The sequence below is a fragment of the Vulpes lagopus genome, chromosome 3 (assembly GCF_018345385.1).
Source record: "Vulpes lagopus strain Blue_001 chromosome 3, ASM1834538v1, whole genome shotgun sequence".
NCBI classification, from domain to species: domain Eukaryota; kingdom Metazoa; phylum Chordata; class Mammalia; order Carnivora; family Canidae; genus Vulpes; species Vulpes lagopus.
The window spans coordinates 161,199,715-161,221,809 of NC_054826.1; the positions used below are offsets into that span (position 1 = coordinate 161,199,715).

Genomic DNA, 22,095 nt, shown 5'->3' on the forward strand with positions numbered 1-22,095 from the left:
GTTACTATGGAGTAGCTTCATACAGGAGAATACCCCCACCAGTCAGCCTGCCAGAGTTTCTGGTGGCCTCTCAAACCTTCAAAATAATTAGCCTGCTTTCTGTGTTCTCCCCTAGGTGTCTAGGATGTGTCAGGTCCCATTAGTGTACAAATGCAACTTAAGTCAGTTCCCCAGCCATAGACAAGTTGTATGATCAGATGTCCAACTCTTTCCCACTCCAAAAAGAAGCTGAGAGTAGAAATTTTGTTTACTTGCTTTGTGTATAACTGGGATGGGATATATGGTGACTGCCAGCCCAGACCTTTGTCTCTGTTCTCACATTCCCCAGGCAGCAAGGTTATGCCAAGTCTTGTCAGCACTTGAATATAGGCAAGTCAGAAGCCAGTTGTTTGGGCGACCCCAAGAAAAACTGTGGCAGTGTTAGGCAGCTCTGGTTTCCCTCTGCTTCCTCTGTACTGAGCCAGGGAGATGAAATGATGGTTTACCAGCCCAAGCCACTGTCTCCATTCTCCTCCAAGTGGCTCGACTCCTAGACAGGCAAAACAGAAGCCAGTCCTCTGGAGAGTCCTATCTGAAAAGTTGAGAGCACTGGACATGTGAACTGACTCTTTCCTTTGTCTGGGAGAAGCTGGGAGCTGTGGCTTCTCCTGCTGATCATACTGTGCTGTGCCATGAGTAGTTTTACAAAAGAGACTGTATTAAAATGAAAATTATATATAAAATAAGCATATATATTTAATGATCTAAACTATCAAGAACAAAAAAAAATACCAACATAAGATGATTTGAAATAAACCTAAATATTAACAGTGTTCACAAATATATCTCATATCATTTTGTTCTTCACCCTGCTACTACTTTTTTTGCATTAAGTGAATATTTTATAGTGTAACATTTACATTCCCTTTAATGATGTTTTAATTGTATACATTTATTGTTTCTTTTCCCATTCCTTTAATGATGTTTTAATTGTATATATTTAGTTATTGCTCCCCCCCCAGGACTTAAAATATATACCTTAATTTATTTACTTCCTATATATACAGACTTGTCCAGTGAGATATAAAATGTTACTTCTATGGATGTATTTTTCTTTTCCTCCTTTTCATGCTATTATAAATTTTTGTATGTTACAAACCCAACAGTACATTATTACAATCATCCCTTTATAATATGTCTTGCACTTTAAAGGAACTAAGAGAAGAAAGAACGTCACATATATATTCATTGAATTTGTTATATTAATAGTCCTGTTTATCACATTTCTGGTTCTCTTCATTTTTCCCCCTATGGATTCAAGTTCGTATCTGGTTTGAGAAGAATTGGTGTTGATTCTTCTTTAAATGTTTGATGAAATCCACCTGGGTTGACATTTAATCGTGGTCTTTTCCTCCTTAAGAGATTTTTTGATACTGACTGTTATCTTGTTATTAGTAATTGGCCTATTCAGACTTTCTGTATGTTCCTGATTCAGTCTTGGTAGTTTGTAGATTTCTAAAATTTTCTCCATTTCGTCCAGGTTGTCCACTTAGTTGGCAAATAGTTGTTCTTAGTAATCTTTTATGATCCTTTTAGTATTTCTGTGGTATTAATTGTAATATCCTTCTTTACAGTTATAATTTTGTTGATTTGGCTCTTCTCTATCACATGGTTTTTCTAAGTAAAAAATCGTCAATTTTATTTATCTTTTCAAAAACAAAAACTCTAAAGTTGGTTATCTTTTCTATTGTTTTCCTATTCTCTATTTCATTTATTTCTGCTCTGATGTTTATTATTTTTAACCTTCTGCTAACTGTGTGCTCAGTTTGCTCTTTTTTTTTGGTAGTTCCTTAAGATAAAGAAGTAATTTATTAGAGAAGTTTCTTTGCTTCTTAATGTAGGCATTTATTGCTATGCACTACCCTCTTAATACTGCTTTTGCTGCATCCCATAAGTTTTGGTATGTTGTGTTTCCATTTTGATTTATCTTAAAATACTTTTTAAAATTTTCCTTTTAACTTTTTCCTTGGAACATTGGTTGTTTGGGAGAGTGTTATTAATTTCCATATACTTATGAATTTTCTAGTTGTCCTTTTGTTACTGATTTTTAGTTACACCATTGTGATGAAAGTAGTTACTTGTTATAATTTCAATTTTCTTCAACTACTAAGATTTATTCTGTAGCCTAACATATGATCTATCCTAGAAAATGCTTTATGTGCACAAGAGAAGAATGTGTATTCTACTGTTGTCAAAAAGAACATTTTGTATTTGTCTGTTAAGTCTATTTGGTCTCTAACATTCAAATCCACTGCTTCCTTACTGATTCTTTATTTGAATTGATCTATCTATTCATTGTTGAGAGTGGAGCATTAAAGCTCCCAACTATTGCTGTATTGCTATTTATCTTTTCTTTTTACTCTGTTATTTTTTTGCTTTTTGTATTTAGGTGCTCCACTTTGGGGCAGTACTTACAATTGATATATCTTTTTGTTGTATTGATTTCTTTATCATTATACAATGACCTTCTTTGTCGTTTCATACCATTTTAAGTTTAAAGACTATGTTGTCTGATATAGGTATAGCTACCCTTTTTTGTTATTGTTCCCATTTGCTTGAAATATCTTCTCATCCATTTGCTCTCAAGCTGTTTGTCTTTAAGGCCAAAGTGAGTCTCCTGTTTGCAGCATATTATTGGATTGTTTTTTTTTTTTTAAGATTTTACTTATTTTTTTTTAATTTTTTTATTTATTTATGATAGTCACAGAGAGAGAGAGAGAGAGAGGCAGAGACACAGGCAGAGGGAGAAGCAGGCTCCATGCACCGGGAGCCCGACGTAGGATTCGATCCCGGGTCTCCAGGATCGCGCCCTGGGCCAAAGGCAGGCGCCAAACCGCTGCGCCACCCAGGGATCCCAAGATTTTACTTATTCATGAGAAAAACAGAGAAAGAGGCAGAGACACAGGCAGAGTGAGATGCTCCTGGGAGCCCATCCCAGGACTCTGGGATGAAGAGTTAATCCAGTTATGCTAAAGTGATTATTGATAAGGACTTACTATTGCCATTTTGATGTTTTCTGGTTTTATAAATCCCTTGTTCCTTGTTGGCTACTTTCTTTTGTTTTGCAATTTGATGTCTTTACACATCAGTATGATCTGATTTCATCATGTTCTCTACTGTAGTTACTATAGGTATTTCCCTTGTGGTTACTAGGAAGCATATATAAAATATCTTAAAATTATAATATCTTGTTTTAAACTAATAACAAGTTAACCTCACTATGCTCTTAAGCTTTATATTTTTACTTCTTCTCCTCATGTTTAGATAATTGATGTTAAAATGTATGTATGTTTTATTGTGCAACTAATAATTTTGCAGCTATTGTTACTTTTACTATTTTTTTATCTTTTAAATTGGAGTTGTAAATGAATTCAGCAACACCATTAGCATATTATAAACCAAGACTTAGTATCAAGGAACTTGCCATTTATGTTTTCTTCTAGGAATTTTATAGTTTCAGGTGTTATATTCAAGTCTTTACTCCATTTTATGTATGGTATAAAATAGTGGTCCTATTTCATTCTTTCCATGTGGCTGTTCAGTATTCCCAGAATTTATTGAAGATACTATCTTTTCCACATTGTATATTCTTGGCTCTTTTGTCGTAAGTTAACTGATCATATATGCGGAGTTTATTTCTGGAATCTCTGTTCTGTTCCATCAACCCATGTGTCTATTTAATGCCAATAACATACTCTTTTGAGTACTATAGCTCTATAATATACTTTAAAATCAATTTGCATAATTCTCCAGCTTTGTTCTTTGTCAAGATTTCTTTTTTTTTTTAGGGTCCTTTGTCGTTTCACCCAAATTTTAGAATTATTTCTTCTAGTTCTGCCATTGATGTTTTGATAGTGATTGAATTGAATATGTAGATTGCTTCGGGTAGTACGGACATGTTAACAATATTAATTCTTCTACTCCATGAGCACAGGTCCATTTCTTTGAGCCTTTTACAATTTCTTTCATTAATGTCTTATAGTGTTAGTGTACAGGTCTTTCCTCTTCTTGATTAAGCTCACCTAGGTATTATTTTTATATTATTGTAAATGGGATTGTCATCTTAATTTCTCTTTCTGATAGTTTGTTATTATTGTATAGAAACAACAGATTTTTATATGTGGGTCTTGTATCTTTAACTTTACGAATTCATTTGTTAGTGCAAACAGTTTTTTGGACAGAGTCTTTAGGATTTTCTATAAATAATATAATGCCATATACAAACAGTGACAGTTTTTAATTTCTCCTTTCCAGTTAGAGTACCTTTTGTGTATTTTTCTTGCCTAATTGCTCTGGCCTTCCAATACTACATTGAATAAAAGTGGCAAGAGTGGATATATGTTTAGGCATTTATTGTTATGAACTTCTTTCTTAGAACTGTTTTTGCTATATCCCACAAGTGTTGGTATATCAAATTTCCATTTCATTTTGTCTCCAGATATTTTTTTATTTTATTTTTTTATTTCTTCATTGACTCATTGTTTATTCAATAGCATATTGTTTAGTGCCTACTATTTGTGAATTTCCCAATTTTCTTTTTATAGTTTTTTTCTAATTTTAGGCCATTGTGGTTGGAAAAGATGCTTGATTTGACTTGTGACTTTTTTGTGGCCTAATATATGATCTATTCTGGAGAATGTTCTATGTGCATTTGAGAAATAGAATTTCCTCAGCTTTCTTTTGGTTTTCATTTGCAATGTATATTTTTTCATGCCCTCACTTTCAGTCTTGTATTACCTGAAGTGAGCCCCTTGTAGGCAGCATATAGATTGATCTTAAAAAGAAAAAAAAGAAAAAGAAAAAAAAAACAACACTTCTTTTAGGCTGCGTGGGTGGCTCAATCAGTTAAGTGTCTGACTTGGTTTTGGCTCAGGTCATGACCTGATGGTCATGATCTTAGGGCTCTGAGGTCAAGCCCCATGTCAGGCTCTGTGCTCAGCACTCCCTCTGCTACTCTCCCCTACTCTTGCTCTCTTTCTCTCTCTCTCTCTCTGTCTCTCTGAAATAAATGAATAAATCTTACAAAAGAATCCATTCTGCTATTCTGTCTTTTGGATAATTCACATTTAAATTAATTATTGATACTCATGTACTTACATTGTTTTATTATTTATTTATTTATTTATTTTGTTAATTGTCTTGGTAGGGTTTTTTTGTTTTGTTTTATTTTGTTTTGTAGTTTTGTTTCTTCTCTTGCTCTTTTCTTTTTTGGTGTGATGACTTTGTTTTGTGATATGCTTAGATTTGTTTCTCATTAGTTATTTGCTTGGTGGTTACCATGAGGCTTAAATATAACAACTTAAAATAATTTAAGTTGATAATTTAAGTTTCAAGGAATTTTAAATCCTACATTTTACTCTTATCCTCCCCAACACTTTGTTTTTATTGTCACATTTTTCATGTTTATTTTGTTCATTCCATAAATAATTAGTATGGTTACCCGTATTTTTACCCTTTTGTCTTTCAACCCATACTAGCTGTATAAGTGATTAATCTACTACCTTTACTTCACTTTACGTTTACAACTGCGAACTGTCCTTTTATGTTTTTGTTGTAGTTTTCTTGTTGCTAATTAATATCCTTTGTTTTCAGCATATAGAAGTACCTTTAAGAATTTTTTGTAAGGCAACTTTAGTGGTGATAGACTCCTTTAGTCTTTGTTTCTCTAGAAAATTCTCTATTTCTCTTTTAATTCTGAATGATATATGTTTCTCTTTTAATTCTGTATGATATATGTTGGGTAGAGTATTTCAGTTAAGAATTTTATGCTTTTAGCACTTTGAATATATCATACCACTCTCTTCTGGCTTGTAAAGTTTCTGCTGAAAAATCTGCTGATAGTGTTATGAGGATTTCATTATATACATGCCAAGTTGCTTCTCTTTTACTGCTTTTAAAATGTCTTGTTTTTAACCTTGACAGTTTTATTATGATATGTGTCTTGGTAGAGGTCTCTGATTTTATCTTAGTTGGAGTTCTTGTGAGTCCTGGATCTGGAAATATGTTTCTTTCTCCAGATTAGGGAAGTTTTAACCATTATGTCTTCAAAAATAATTTACCCCATCCTTTTTCCCTTCCTGTGAGATTTCTGTAATGCAAAAGTTTGTCTGTTTGACATTGTCCCATATATTCATCAGTCTGTATTTACTTTTTTTATTTTTATTTTTTTATTTTTATTTTTTTAATTAATTAATTTATTTATGATAGTCACAGAGAGAGAGAGAGAGAGGCAGAAACACAGACAGAGGGAGAAGCAGACTCCATGCACTGGGAGCCCGATGTGGGATTCGATCCCAGGTCTCCAGATCGCACCCTGGGCCAAAGGCAGGCGCCAAACCTCTGCGCCACCCAGGGATCCCTATTTTTTTTAATTTTTATTTTTTTATTTATTTTTATTTTTATTTTTTTTAATTTTTATTTATTTATGATAGTCACACACAGAGAGAGAGAGAGGCAGAGACACAGGCAGAGGGAGAAGCAGGCTCCATGCACCAGGAGCCCGACGTGGGACTCGATCCCGGTTCTCCAGGATCGCGCCCTGGGCCAAAGGCAGGCGCCAAACCGCTGCGCCACCCAGGGATCCCTTTATTTTTTATTTTTGCTGTTCTTATTGTATGAGTGCCTCTACCCTGTGTTTGGATTCATTGATTCTTTCTTCTGCTTCATCTAGTCTGTTATGGAATCTCTCTAGTATATTTTTCAGTGTAGTTCTTTATTTCTTCTGATTGGAACTTTCTTTTATTTTCTATTTGTTGAAGCTGTCATTGTGTTAATCATTTCTCTCCTGAGTTTAATGAGCATCTTTGTGACAAACTCTCTGAACTCTGTTAGGTAAATTACTTATCCCCATTTTATCAAAGTTTCTTCCCCTTACTCTCACCCATATGTTTTCTCTTATTCTTTCATTTGTAATGTATTCCTCTGTTTATACCTTTTGCTTGACTCTCAGTGTTGCTTTCTATGTATTAGATGAAATAGCTACCTCTCCTACTCTTGAAGGGATGATCTTGTGTGGGAGATTAATCATACTTTCCAACATTGCCCTAGCTCTTGATTGTCTTTCAAACCTTTATGATTGTCCAAAGAATCTATTTTATTTTTAATAGCTCCTAGTAATTGAGTGTGTTCCAAGACCAGTCTGTCCCAAAGGGGAGAATTTCATTCAGCACCTAGATTCAGGCTGATTGGAAGCTAGACCCTCAGACAGTAGCTTTTAGAGTGCAAAAATATGCTGTACTATGGGACTTCTATCGTAAGCTCTGCTGGGCCCTTGAAACAGGCGATATGGATATGTCCCTTGGGTAGCATTGACAATAATATTGCCTCCAGATGAGTGTACAAGTTCCTTTCTGGGAGATACCTGTGAGTCAGAGGAAGAATGCAAAGATGGCATAACTCAGTCTATATTCCCTAAGAGTACTTCCATGGCCTTTAGATGTATGTGTGTGTGTGTGTGTGTGTGTGTGCACGTGTGCCAAAACTGTAGTCTGCCCCTATGTCTGAAACTCCAGGACTAGCAAGTAGGTCTCGTTCATAGAAAGTCTGGGGATGTGTTTCTGTCTATTGTCCATTTAGTGTCCTGTGAGTGGTAATCTGCCAAGAATGGTCTTTGATTGTTAGTCTTGTGGGACCCAGGAATACAAGCTCCTTTCCCACCCCTCTCCACCCTCAGCCACTAGAGCCTGGTGATCAAGGAGTATCCCCTGATCAGCAGCCATAAAAACCAGGATGCTAGCAGGTAAGAGCTTTCTTTGAGAGATGCCAGTGCTGTAGGAGAGCATGGTAGAGGAAGAAAGCATTAAATTAGTGCCCATCCTCCAATGTTTCAGGAAATGTTTACAGTTAGTCCTTAGATGTATGTTTAAATAGAAGCCTGCCTCTCAGGCAGAAGCTGTAGCCTGAAGCTAATAGGTCTCTTTAACAGAAAGATTGAACTCCTGTATCTGTTGCTCTGTGCTGTATCCTGGGTATGGTAGCTGTTTAAGAACTTTTTCTCCATTAGTTACATTCCTGTGGGACCCATAGGTATAAGCTCTACTTGTTACCAGAACCCGTCAATATAGAGCTGTCCCCTGCTAGCAGCTGCAAAAATTTGGGCATAAATGTGTTATTAGAAGATATTTAGCTAGGTGGACTGAAGCAGAGGAAGAGTGCAACAATTATATCCATTGGCCTTATTTCTTTGAGAACACCTCCATAGGTTCCTATAAATGTGCCAAACTAAAAACTTGCCCCTCAGGCCAAATTTCTTGGGGGAGGAAATGGCTTCTCTCAGAGAGAAGGGCAGTATGTTTCAATGTGCTATCTGTTCAGTGCCCTGGGATTTGCAGTCTGCCAAGAACTTTCTCTCCAATTGTAATAGTCCAATGGAACCCAAGAACTAAAGTCTGCCTTTGTCTCCATAGTCAGGTGATTAAGGGAAGCTATAAAAACCAGGTCACTAGATATAAAAACTGGGGCACCAGATATGTGTAGAAGCTCTTCTCTGGGATATACTGGTATTCTGGAGTGCCATAGAGGGGAATACAAAAATGTCATCCAGCAAAATAGGAAAGAAATAGAAAGAAGAAAAGAAACGTAATAAAAAGAAACATAATAAAAAGAAAAGAGAAAAGGTAATAAAAAGAAAGGGAAAAAAAAAGACGTCACCTGTTGGCTTTGGTAAGGCAGAAGGAGAGCATGCACGAAAGTGTCCATTAGCTGGAGCATAATGGGGGCCCTCACAGGAGGGGGGGACAAGAAGATGGTACCCTCCAGCTTCCGCAAGATGGAGACAGCAGGAACATGCCACCCACTCCTCTGACTCTGTAGTGTAATCCAAGAGTTCCTGCTTCCTAGACCAATGCTGTACAATTCGGAAATGAGTCTTTCACCCAAAGTCTTGGTGGTTCTCAAAGGATTACTTCTGCACCAGGCCACAGGTGGGTGAGTGTGCATTGCAGGCCCTTTAATGGCTGCATTGTTTGTCTGACACTTCATAGATCTCTATTTCTTTAGGGCCAGTTATTGGAAGCTTTATTAGTTTCCATTGGTGGTGTTATATTTACTTGATTTTTGTCATCTTTCATTCTTTACATTGGTATCTGCATATTTGGTTAAACAATCTCCTTTTCCAGACTTTATAGGTTCATTTTGACAGAGACGCTTCTCCAGACAGCTCAGTTTGGGTGTCTAGTTGTGTCTGCTGATAATATCCTTGGGCAGGTTGTTCCCCCAGTTAGAGTCTATTTTTGGTGAGGCAGCTATTCAAGCTCTGAGGGTGTAGCCCTGGCTAAGAAGAGCTAGATAAGACTGCTGGCTTGGTTTCTCACTTGGCTTGCCCAGGTGATTGTAGTGTGAGCTCTGTGGTTGCCTGGATTAGACTCTGGTTAGATTTATTAGATGGTTGGGATTTGGGAGTATATTCAACAGTAGATGAAGCTTTGATTTAGTTTCTTTACCCTAGCAGGACAGCAGGACGGGAATCAAGGCCTGCACATCTCATTATTTCTGTGACTGAATGTCCTAGTCTGGTGTGGCCACCAGTCTTGCTCTGCAGACAGGGAGAGCTGTGGACTGTACTCTCTGTTCAAGTGCCACTATGAGCATAGCTATTGGATGGGCTACAGAGCTTCCTGTGTGCTCTGGTAAGACTCTGGCTTGACAGGCTGACACCAATATTCAGCAATGAGTACAGATTAGTTTCCTTGCCTAGGTGCAGTGGGAGAAGCAGTTCCCAGGCTAGTAAGGCTCGTGGTTTGTGGCCTTGACTCAAACTGCCCCATGCCGCAAGTTCCCTGGCTGAACAGGACCTTTGGCTTTCCTCTGGGGGAATCAGCTCTACCTGCCTGCCACTCATTTTTGCTGGGTTACACAGCAGCTCCTGGCTATTCTTCCCAGCCCTTCTTGTCAAAGGGGGCCAGGGATCATGCTTGGCAGCAGATGGGACTATGACTCAGCTTTCCTGTGGGTAGACCACTTTAGGTAACTCCCAAATTTTCCTAAATAAGCTTCCCCATTGAGGGACCAGAAGCTATAGTACAGTGGTAAAGCTATGAATTAAGTCCCTTGACTGGACAAAGCAGAGGGACTCTCTACACCCGGTGCTATGTTTGCTTTGGGGGTGATAAGCTCTGCCTACCTACCTCTCGGCTTGAGCATTGCTGGTGTCACCTTCCTGTCAGGTGATGCTAGGAGCCATGCCCTAAAGGGATAGGGTGATAACTCAGCTCCTGGATAGTGGCCTACCAGGCTCCAGGGCCAGCAGATCTCCTTGTTTGACTACCTGAACCAGGGAGACCTGCAGCCTTCCATGTTCCTTGATCACATTCTTCCACTGATTAGATTCTACAGATAAACAGAAACACTGAGACTACTGCTTGGGCTTTGCAGGGAGGACTTCAGTCCACTGAGATCCCGGTGCTGGTCCCATCCTGCTTTGTTACAGTCAGATTCCCTGTGGTTGAGCATCATAGATTCCCTTGTAGTCCCCACAGAGTGAGACCAGAGTATGAGCTTCCACAAAATGACCCACAGCACTGTGGGAGCTGGATGTCACCCCTGGGTTCTCTTTTCCCACTGGAAGAGCTGTAAGCTCAGGGGACACCTCTCAGTGTGGTGCTGCAGTGGCCTGAAGGAGGAGGGTTGCTGTCCATATGTGACATTCCTTTTACCTTCTAGTGCATTAGGTCTTGGTCTCTGTGGTGCCTTGAGGGATGTGCTTAGCTTTATTCTAGGATTTTCTCAATGGTGTTTTTTCCACAAATGGTGTTTAATTGTTCCTGTGTGGGAGAGCAAGGTCAGGAATGACATATGTCATCATCTTAGTGATGTTACTACCTCTTTTCACTTTCCATTTTGAAAGATAGTTTTCATGAATAAAAAGATTTTTCTCTTTTTTAGTACTTTGAGTATGACATACTCAGGCCCACTGACCTCCATTGTTTCTTGTAATAAGTCTGCAGTTCATCTTATTTGGGTTCCCTTGTGCATGACTAGGCTTTTTCTTCCGCTGTTTCAGATTTTTCCCTTTGATTTTGGATTTCAACATATTTTACTATGTGATGTGTCTTGATGTGTTATGTGTTTATTCTACTTAAACTTTTTTTTCAGCTCTTGGATGTGTAAATTAATATTTTTCATCAGATCGCAGAATGTTTTAACGCTTTAAATATTTTTTCTCTTTTCTTTCTCTCCTCTGCTCTGGTAAGTCCCATGATTCATATGTTGGTTGACTTAATTGGACCCCACATTTTTTTGTGCATCTGTACTTTTGCCTTCACTATTTTCTGTTTATAAGCATAATCTTTATCAATCTCTTCAAATTTTCTGATTTTTTTTCTTCTTTCAATTCAAATGTATTATTGAACTACTATGGCAAAATTTTTATTTTGGTTACTGTACTTTTCAACTGAAGAATTTCCATTTGGTTTTGTTTTATGATTTCTATGTCTTTATTGATAATCTTTATTTGAAAAGACTCTGCCATTATACCTTTCTTTATTTATTTGAGGTTTATTTCCTTTAAACGTATTTGCAGTAGTTGCCTTGAGTATTTATCTGTTGTATCTGTGATTTATGCCCTTTCAAAGGCAGTTTCAAAGGGCTACTCTTTGTACTCTTGTGTTTCTTTGTCTCATGATTTTTTGGCTGAAAATTGTACATTTTAAAGGGTGTTTTGTAACCACCCTTGATATAATATCCTTAACCAGGATTTATTTATTTGTTTAATAAGTTGTATAGACTATTTTACTAAACTTTATTTCCCCTGTATTGAATAGATTCTGATATTGCTCCTTAGAGGGCAAACCTTTAGCCAAGTGCAGTCACCCTTGGAATAATAGTGATTTAACAGTATTCTCTTTGAGTTTCTCTTTTTCTGACTTCTCTATTAAGTTGCTCTAAATTCCTTTGATATCACAACTATTATTAGCTTTCACTAATTGCCAGCTGACTACTCTATTGTTGTCAACCATTCCCTGGGAAATTAATTGCTCCATAGTGTGATCTTTTAGAATTGAGCTCCTTTCAAAAATACTCTTTGAGACCAGTTTTTGCAGTTTGTTCAGATCTCAGAAGGACTCTTCTTAGCTATCTCTTCTCCATGTTCTCTCTGGTAAATCTCAAGATGGTTTACGATTTAGCTTTCTATTTTTCTAGAGCTACGTTTTTAATTGCTTATCACTTGTTGAAGCCAAGGGCCATGAGAGTTATAGTAATCTCTACCTATTGCACCTGGGCTGGAGTTTCTGGCTTATAAGTGGGTTCTGAGAGGAGGGAGAGAACCCAAGATCTCTCAGATATTCTTGCTTGAAATAGATTATCTAAAACATGGATCCAGGCTAAGGTATTTCTTGGAACTATACTGTCGCCCTCAACGGATACCAAGCAGGGAAGGGATCCTGTGTTTTATTGTCTTTGCCTTTTTGGAGTGGAACTTCTGTTAGGTTAAATTTGGGTTGAGGAGGGGAAAAGAAAAGAGAGGGTAAGTTGTTTAAATTCATCAGTGTCTCACTATTCTTACTGAGATTTAATATATTTTATTGAATAAATGTTTACTTATTTATTTGCTATATTCCCTTAGGACAATTTACAGACATTTTAAATGGTTGTTTCACTGGGGAAAGGATCCAAAGAATCCTGATAACTGTATTCTGGAAATTATTTCCCCAATATGATTCTATTCAAAGCTACTACTTTTCTCAAAACTCAGCCATGAGTGTCCATCCCAGTGACCTGCTCCCTGTTTTCCAAACATGTCAAGTATATTCTTACCTTCTTGAGCATACTCCTGCCTGGCCTTTTGTACCTGCTGTTTGCTTTGCTAGAATTTTTGTTTGTTTGTTTCCTGAGATTCCCATGGTATTTTCTCAGTAATACTATCCTAATCTAGCCTACATGAAAAGCAGTTCATTCATGTCTCTAGTGTTTTAGTTCTGTATTATCTATCTCTACTTATAAAAGAATATAAGCTTCATGGAATTAGGGACTTTCTTCTCTTCACAGAGCACATATTTGTCACTTTCAGAATAATACCTTTTTTTAAAAATCTCTTATTATTTTCTTCTTTTGGCAGTTGGATGATCACTAGAGATTTTATTAACCTGTTTTATTTGCAGCTATGTGTGTTCATATGACTATATTTTTGTTACATTTTTAAGTGATCAAAAGTAATAAGTACAACTAAAGCTTGAAGTGCTTAAATGATAATTACATTCCCTTAGTTTTCACATTTTTCCATTCCCAAGGGCTGGAATGCCTCAGTTATATGCATGGCTGACAGTGTATCTGAAAATGGTGAGGCAAGATTTAATGATTTTTATAGAGCAAAGCTGCCCCACCAGCTAACACTGGTCATCATGGGAGAAATGTAAACTTCTCTCTTATTGAAGTCATTATAAGTTTAATCTCTTACTATATCTTACTTACCCTAATTTGTAGAACATCAATGAAAATATTTTGAATGAAGAAGTGAATAGATGAAGCCAACTTTAAAAATCTGAAAAATGGAAAAAATTGCTTTCTTTTATTAATTTTGTTTTAGATCTGCTAGTTAATAACAAGGACAACTGTAATCTTCCTACTTGGTTCCTCATTTTAATTCAAATGACTTTACTATTTCATCATACAAATGAATGTTACTGACTCCTCTGTTAAGTAGTCTCCACTCTCAACATGCAGCGCAACAACGGGCTTGATCTCACAACCCTGGGATCATGACCTGAGCTGAAATCAAGAATTAGATGCTTAACTGACTGAGCCACCCAGGCGACCCATATTTAGTGTTTTGTAATTAAGTTTGATATTAGTTTGTTGATGCCATCTACAGATAATATTTTGGATATATTGGGTTAAATGGAACTATTAAAATTAATCTCATCTATTTCCTTTACATCTTTTAGTGTGGCTAGTAGACAATTTACAATTATTTTATGGCATATGTTATATTACATTGGATAGTACTGCTCTAAGGTAATTTTTCTAGGTGAATATTAAAAGTTACTTCTTCACTGGAGCAGAAAAATCAAGAGTTCATCCTGGCTACCTTATGTTTCTGTAGATAATTTAGTCTTGTTCTCCTTGCCATTATATTATAAAACATATAGCCAGACATAAATGCAGAATTGTTTATGGATTCATATCACCAGAGATATCTCAGTACTCATTCATCCCTTGATGAATGATGATGAGCAAATCTTAGTGCCTAAGTAGTTTTATATAGTAGTAATATGGAAACTAATATTACATTAAATTTACTATGTTTTCAGAAGTATAAGTGAATTCATGAGTCATTTTTTCTTTTCTTTATGGCAAAAAACTAAATGACAATTCCCCCTTCCTTTTCTTCAGCCCCATGTTGTTGTGTAAAAAACCTCAGGAGAAATTTATTAGTGAATGTGAAACAAAATGGATTTATATACAGAAAGGATATAAAGACAGGCTCTTTAAGGATCTCTTTTTTCAGCCTGAAACTAATAAAACAGGAATGCTTACACATTGGAAACATGTAAGTATAATTATTTTATTACTTTATTTTTTTTATTTAAGATACTCTAATTATAATTTATGTAGCTTTAGTAAAAGTTTCTTCATTCTCTTTTAAATATTTTCCATTACATTGTTAATATTCTGAGATTTTTCTCAATGAAAGAAAAGTTATAAAAGTACAAATATAATTTATGTGGTATATTATTCTTTTTTGGTATATTATTCTCATAACCATTTTATAATTTATGCTTTGTATATATTTTTTCTTATATCAATTATTGAAAGTAGCTTTTAATAATAATATAAAAGTCTCTGTAGTAGCTGAAAACATAAAAATATAGTTTACTAAAGACTGATAATACTATATATAGCATAGTATTCATTCAATATCTTATGCTAAATTATGTATTGTTTTGAGGACACATAAAAAATAAAACTTTTATTAATTGAATGCCTACTATGTATAAGGCACTGTGCTAGATATTTTGCATGTGTTCCACAACACTACAAGATAGGTATTTCTCATTTTTATAAATAAGGAAAACTAATGTTCTGATGGGTTAAGTGACTTACCAAAAGTCACACAGTTGAGGGGCATTGCTAAGACTTAACTCCAGATATTCTGACTCCAGAGTTTGTGCTTTTTTTATCCTTAGAGTTTTTTTTTTTTTTTAATTTGGATATTAGATACTGGTAGAAATGAAGACTTGATTATGCAGTATAATTAACTAGAGAAAACTTTTAATAATGTGAAACAGTTTGTGATAAATAAACTTTCACACGTGGACCTGTTTCTAAATACCTTGCACTGCAAGTCTTTCCATTATATTAACACAGTTAGAAAGGACTGTAGTAGGTCCAGACTGTCATTAGTCTGATTTCAATGTTATTGAGGACATGTATTCTAGAAATAGTACAGGAATATATTCAAGCCCTCAAAATCCACAAAAACTATCCATTGGATAAAAAAAACAACAACATAGGTTTAAAAGGCAGAGGTATCCTATTAAAAACTTCTTCATTAGCATGCAGTACCAACTGTATTAATTTTCTCTAGATGATATTATGTTGTATAAAATTATAAAGTCCATGTGAAGTATCTTTAGGCCCTCTATGTGGAATATAAACTCACTGATTTAGGCATGTTACTTGCTTTTTAAATGTGCTTTATGCAATGCAGACTTTCACTGAATATTGTATATGGTACATATCCAATTGATAACTAATTTGGATATATATATTTATATATTTATAAAATACTTGCACTCTCATATATATATGAGAGTATATATCTCATAGATTTATGTACATATACATAGCTATATATCCATATGCAAAATCTTATATACATATATGGATATATGTTGTATTATGGCAAGTGACTACTATAAACAGGAATAAAATATTCATATTGTGGAGGCATTTTATTTGTTATCCATGAAGTTACATAGAATATATCATTGTCAAATCTTTGAAAATATTTTGAAAGTTAAGAAATTTTGGAAAATATATTTGTTATAAGGAGTTTTCTAAAGCTCTTTAATATTATTGATAACTCTACTAACTACATCACTATGTTAACTATTTTTTCATATTCTATAAATTTGTACATTTTTCTATGCTTTTTCACTGTTTATAGCTACTATTCATAAAGCATTATAGAAGGTGTCTTGAGCTCAGTTTCTTAGAGTAATTGAAATGATCCTTAATTGTAAAATTCACCTTTGAATCTTTACTTCTTCTGTATTAAATTGTTGTTCCATCTTCTAGTGGTTTCATTTGGAGTCTCCTATTTAGTTCACTAACTTGGTGTACTATTCATTTGTTATTTTTGTGAGTTACATATCTAGTCATTAGAAACTTGGTGCTTGGTTATTTAGAAACTATGGTGAGAAAAAGTGATGCTATAGAGTGCCTAAGAGAACCTAGGATCAAAAAATGTTTTAAAAGTTTAAGAGTAGGGTAAAGGGAGGAGATAATAAAGTATCAGTATTTAATACTAGGAGTCCATTTAAAAAAATGCTGCGAGTAAAGTAATGGAGAGGATTAGTCAAGAGTAGAATCAAAATTTTAGTAATTAGGTAAATAATTAGTGTCTGTCTTTTCCTGTTTGGGGATTAAATGCACTTAGTCTAAAAGGCATAATATTTTCCATATTCATGGTAACCTAAAATGGAAAGAGCTAGAGGACTGAGTTCAAGTTACATTTATGTAAGAAAGGCTGAGCAGTAAAGCCAGAGGTCCATATAAATATCCAGAAATTACAGTGCACACTTAAGCTATTAAAGGGGATACAGAACCAAAAGTCAGAATTCATGAGTAAGGAATCTGATGAAAAAAAAATGAATCATAGGAAGTTGAGGATCTGGAATAATTGCTAGGGACATTATCCATGGTTTACATGGTCAGATGGTGATTGTTCCTCTTGAAAAGGAGGAACATAGATACAGAATCATGGTGGTCCATTAGATCAAGTTTTAGGGAGACATATATTATTATAATTGATTTTAGGGAAGTTTTGATACTGTTAGATGAATTTTGCTGGGACACTGAAGAATATTTGAAATTTTCTTTGACATAATCAACCCTTTTCCTCCAAGGTTATTGTGGAAGATGTATATACAGGGAGTAATAGCAAACAAAGCAGTTTCTAACTGGGGTGTTGGCCTGAAAGTCCATTGCAAAATTTTAGAAACCAGGGCTAGACTATGAGATATTCTTCATCATTTATGCTTTGTTGACTTTGTATTATTGTTTCACTTATTTCCTATCTTGCAAACATGAATTTTAGAGGGGATATAGTATGAGAGAAAGTCACACCCATTGTAGTGAAAAGGAAAAAACGATTTGCAGGAGGGGAAAGCAATTTGCAATATATTTATCTCAGAGGCAGTCTAGCAGCTCTTTTCCCTCCTCACACCTTTACATCTGAAGCTTCCATAAGCTGGTTTAGTCATATGTTGTTAGGAAGGAGAGAAAGCATCTAAGAGGTAAAAACAACAACAACAACAACAACAACAAACAAAAACAAAAAAACGATGGCTGGGAACCTTAACTGTTTCAACCTCTTGGAAAGAAAGAACAAATGTATCTTGTAGATCTCAATCTTTGACAACTTACCTCCTAGAATTGTGATCTTTTTTTTTTCTTAGAACTTGAGCAACACTTTCCCTTCTTGAAGCATGAAAGTGGGCATTACATACCTTTTATCTTGACTCATTTTCTGGAGAAGGTCCATATGTTTTCCCCAGTTAGCAACAAAATGAGGAGGGGGGTCAATAAAGCAATCCAATTCAATTTCTCTGGAAGGGATTTCTTACTTGGAACCACTTTTAATACTTTGAATGTTCATATCTTCCTTTATGCCCCTGTATGATTCCTAGAAACATTGGACATAATCTAATATGACAGTCATCTCTTCTAAAGTAAGATTTGCTTTAAAAATGCTGATTTGGTTGAATTTTTGAATATTTTTAAATTTTTTCCCTTGCTTCCAAATTTTATTTTTCTCATAACTAAGACTGATGATATATACATGCCATATTGAATGCCATTTTTGTAAAACAAAATAGAAACAGTCTTCAAATACAGTCCTATTAATGTTCTCCATTATTATTAAATATATTTTCCTAAAGATATATAGATAGAGACTTTTCATATTGCCTTCTTTCACTTAGTAATGTGCATTTAAGTTTTGTCCATCTCTTCATGGCTTAATAACTCATTTCCTCTTAACACTAAACACTATTTCATTGCCTGGATATATTACAGTTTATCCATCCATCTATTGAAGGACATCTTGGTTACTTCCAAGTTTTGGAAATTATGAACAGAATTGCTGTAATCGTCCAAGTGCAGGATTTTGTGTGGACATAAATTTTCAGATTGTTTAGGTAAATACAGTGGAGCATAATTCCTATATTATATGATAAGAATATATCTAGTTGTTGTTTTTTTTTTTTAAGATTTATTCACTCATGAGAGACACAGAGAGAGGTTGAGACACAGCAGAGGGAGAAGCAGGCTCCTCACAGGATCCTGATGTGGGACTCAATCCCTGAACTGGGATCACACCCTGAGCCCAAGACAGACACCCAACTTCTGAGCTACCCAGGTGTCCTGAATATATATAGTTTTGTAAGAAAGCTGCAAAAGGTCTTAAAAAGTGGCTGTACCAGCAATGGATGAGAGCTCCTGTTGCCCCATAACTTTGCTAGCTGGTGTTCTAGACTTTGGCTATTCTAATAGATATTTAATAATATATTGTTGCTTTAACTTGCAGTTCCCTAATGCCATGTGGTGCTAAACATATTTTCATGTTTACCTGCCACCTGTATATATCTTTGGTGAGCTGTAGTTCTCTTTTGACAATTAAAGAAGTGAGATGATTTATCACATGGCCTATGTGAGTAAGAGGAAGGAAAAGGGCTCCACTTAATCAAGGTTACTGTGCAGTGTACAAGTGTATTTACTCACAGTCTATGTAGATGATATTCCCTGGGGTTATGAAGAACACACCGCACATGGAGAGATGGAAAGATGAGTTTGCCCTAATTTTATAAATCCAAATAACTAATCATATTTGAGGACTTGTGGTGTATGTGTGCGCCTACTTTAAATTTAGGTAAATATGGGAGTAAGGGGAGAGAATAATCAGAATAATAATCATATTACAAGCCAAGAAATATTGAATTCACTTCTGCCCTCTTTGTCTAGTTTAACAGTAGATGGCACCATATAGAAAATATAGGGAGAAAAAAAAAGAAAATATAGGGATGGTTGATGTTAGATTCAGGAGATGTGGATTTGGTTACCTCATTTTAACTATGTGGGATGTTAAAAAGAAGCTTAGGGATAGGTATTTTATTTTTAAATTTCACTGTTTTGTGAAATAAGATTGCTTTCTTATACTGGAAATGGACCTTTATTCTCGGTGTGTTCCTGTCATGTTGTTACAGCTTATATATTCCCCCCCCAAAAAAGCTTTGTGATGACATTCTTTTAAAAATTGTCCTTTGTCATTATCTGTCATTTTGGGGCCCATTCAGCAATTCAGTTCATTTCAAATGAGTATTTTTTGAATATTTACAATGTCCTTAGCACTGAAACAAATTCTAAAGCCTTAAAACATTATAATCAAACAGGTTCTATGCTGGAACTTTTAGGGAGAAAGGAAAGAGAGCTAGAAAAACTCTCTGAATAGAGACTGATTATATAAAGTGTGTAACTGCTGGGAATATACAAATTCAAATCTATTTTAGTCAGTTGCATATATCTCATGGGTCTGACTGAAGGAGATGGAGTTGTCCTGAGTATTAAGACTTCTTGGAAATAGTGGCTTTTAGTGGTAGGTGGAAGTATGATATATTAGAAGGATGTATAAAGACAGATACTAGGGCTGCCCATGGCTAAGGATAATTTAATTTAAGCTTCATTCAGCCCTCTTTTGGGGTCCAAAGAAGCAATAATAATGGTTCAAAAGTGAAACTATAGCTTAATGGCTTTGTTAGCACTTAGGAGACTAAATTTAGTCATTTAATAAAGTTTTACAGGTATTTATTTTATGCTTTTTAGATATCATTTTCTCTGCCCATCATTGACAGTAAAAATAAAATAAATAAAGCATGTCCCCTTTAATCAAAGATTTTACTGAGAATAAAGAGAGAAGATTTGGAACCAGATGAATAAGGACAGAAACATACAAGGATAATTGTGGTTGCTCAGATGCAAGGAGTGTCATTAGCTGAGAGCTCCAGCTTTTAGGTTTTTTTCAGGGTTCAGATCTGCTTTCAAGCAGAGGTCACACTATTTTCTCTAGGAAAATTCCAGCCAATTATTGAGTACGGCAATGTTGCAAGGACCTGGCCATTTCTGCTCAGTGTAGGATTTTCAGACAGACAGACTTTTCTTCAGAGTTCAAGGGTGATTGGCAGAAAGTTTGGCTTTCTCCGATTAATCCACTTCCTCCATTTTCCTTTAACAGATGTTGCTTCCCAGTAAACCTCTTGAATACTTAACTCTGTCTTGGTATCTCCTTTCTAGAACAATCAACCTGTGACTGTTTATTGTGCTTAGCACCATAAGATGACGATAGGAAAGATTTGAAACCTAGCAATTTCAGAATTAATTTTGAAAAGCAGCAAGTGGACACTAGTTTAATATATAATCTGAGGTGAAAACTTTGGGAGTTGCTAAGGTCAGTAGGAAAAAGAGAATTGAAAAAAAAAAAAAAAAGAGAAGTGAACAGAGGATTCACCTAAATAGCATAACACATCTGGAAAAGGTAAAGAGATAGGAACAATAAAGTACTGATAATATTGCTCAACAAATACTTTGGTGCATTGAAGTGAATAAAGGAAAATTAAATGACTTAAACCTGAGACAGATAGAAATCTAGGGAAAAATATTAAGGGGATCCTTTTAAATTATTGCAGATGATAACTGTATTGGCATCTTTTAACACATTCTTAAAAATGTCAGTTCTGTTGGTCCCATTCCCATACATAAAAGCCTTAATATAAATAATATACAATAATTTTATCTCCTAGGAGTCACAAGACCAATATAAATACACATATAAATACAAATTGCTTTATTAATATTTCTCAATGAAGTATCCATCCTTTTTATTATTGAGAATTATGTTTTTCATAATCATAGCTCCAGCTCAACTTTCACATAGAACATTCACAAATCGGCAGGCTATCCTGACCTTCTAGAGCCAGTTAGAGAACTATATGCTACCCTGCCTGACCTTTTAGAACCAGCTGGGGAACAAATGACAATTACTGAATTTTAACAGAAAATGCAATTGTGTTTGTGTACATATCCATAGACTTCCTTTTGTTAAAATATATAATTTGGATATAATCTTTTGCTCTACATAAAAAAGACATTTCCATGCACTACAATGAGTGTTTCTGCCTGAACCATTTTCTGGAGAGGCAAGAAATCTATGCAGTACCCTTAAGGTTGGCTCTCTCCCTTCATTATTCAGTTTCTCCCATCTTTTTGGGCAACTGACTCATAGGGGAAGCCTAATTTTATAAAAAGCAAAAAATTAGCTGACGTTTATGTTCGTCAAGTATTTTCATTTGATATCACCAGGCACTAAGGATTGCCATCAATATTGGGTCACCTGAAAGTTCAAAACTGGAGATTTTATGGATTATCCAAGTTTTGGTACATGTTAGGACTGTTCACGTATATCCCACGGTATAGCCTTTGAGTTTGAATGTGGGCAGTACCCCTCCTTGGGTGGACATGGGCTTTGATTTTTTTTGACTCCTGACCTCCTGAGCCATCAAATGTATAGTTTAGCTTATAAGTTGTTTCTTCCTGATCTACAGATATTATTAGAGTAAAAGCAGTTTTGAGTGTTGAGCTTACTACTCTGGGATCTTGCCTTCTCTTAAATTTCGACTTGACCAATCCTAATTTTATTGATAAATATTTCCTGTTTTTCAAAGACTTTAAAAAAATCTTTCATCTGGCTTTCTTGAACTTCAGAATTGGCCCAAGTTTATATCCTACTGATGCTGGACATGGATGTTTTGACTCCATATTTTCTATTATTAAGTAACTAGTACA

At 35.3% G+C, this 22,095-nt stretch overlaps 1 protein-coding gene across 1 annotated transcript in view; it reads left to right on the forward strand.

Annotated features, from left to right (window-relative positions):
- The window catches only part of LRRIQ3 (leucine rich repeats and IQ motif containing 3), a 160,040-nt gene that overhangs the window by 66,435 nt on the left and 71,510 nt on the right, over positions 1-22,095 (forward strand). Inside the window, exon 4 of the mRNA XM_041750740.1 lies at positions 14,368-14,524. Coding sequence (XP_041606674.1) covers positions 14,368-14,524 — 157 coding nt within the window. The remainder of the gene's footprint in view (positions 1-14,367; positions 14,525-22,095) is intronic.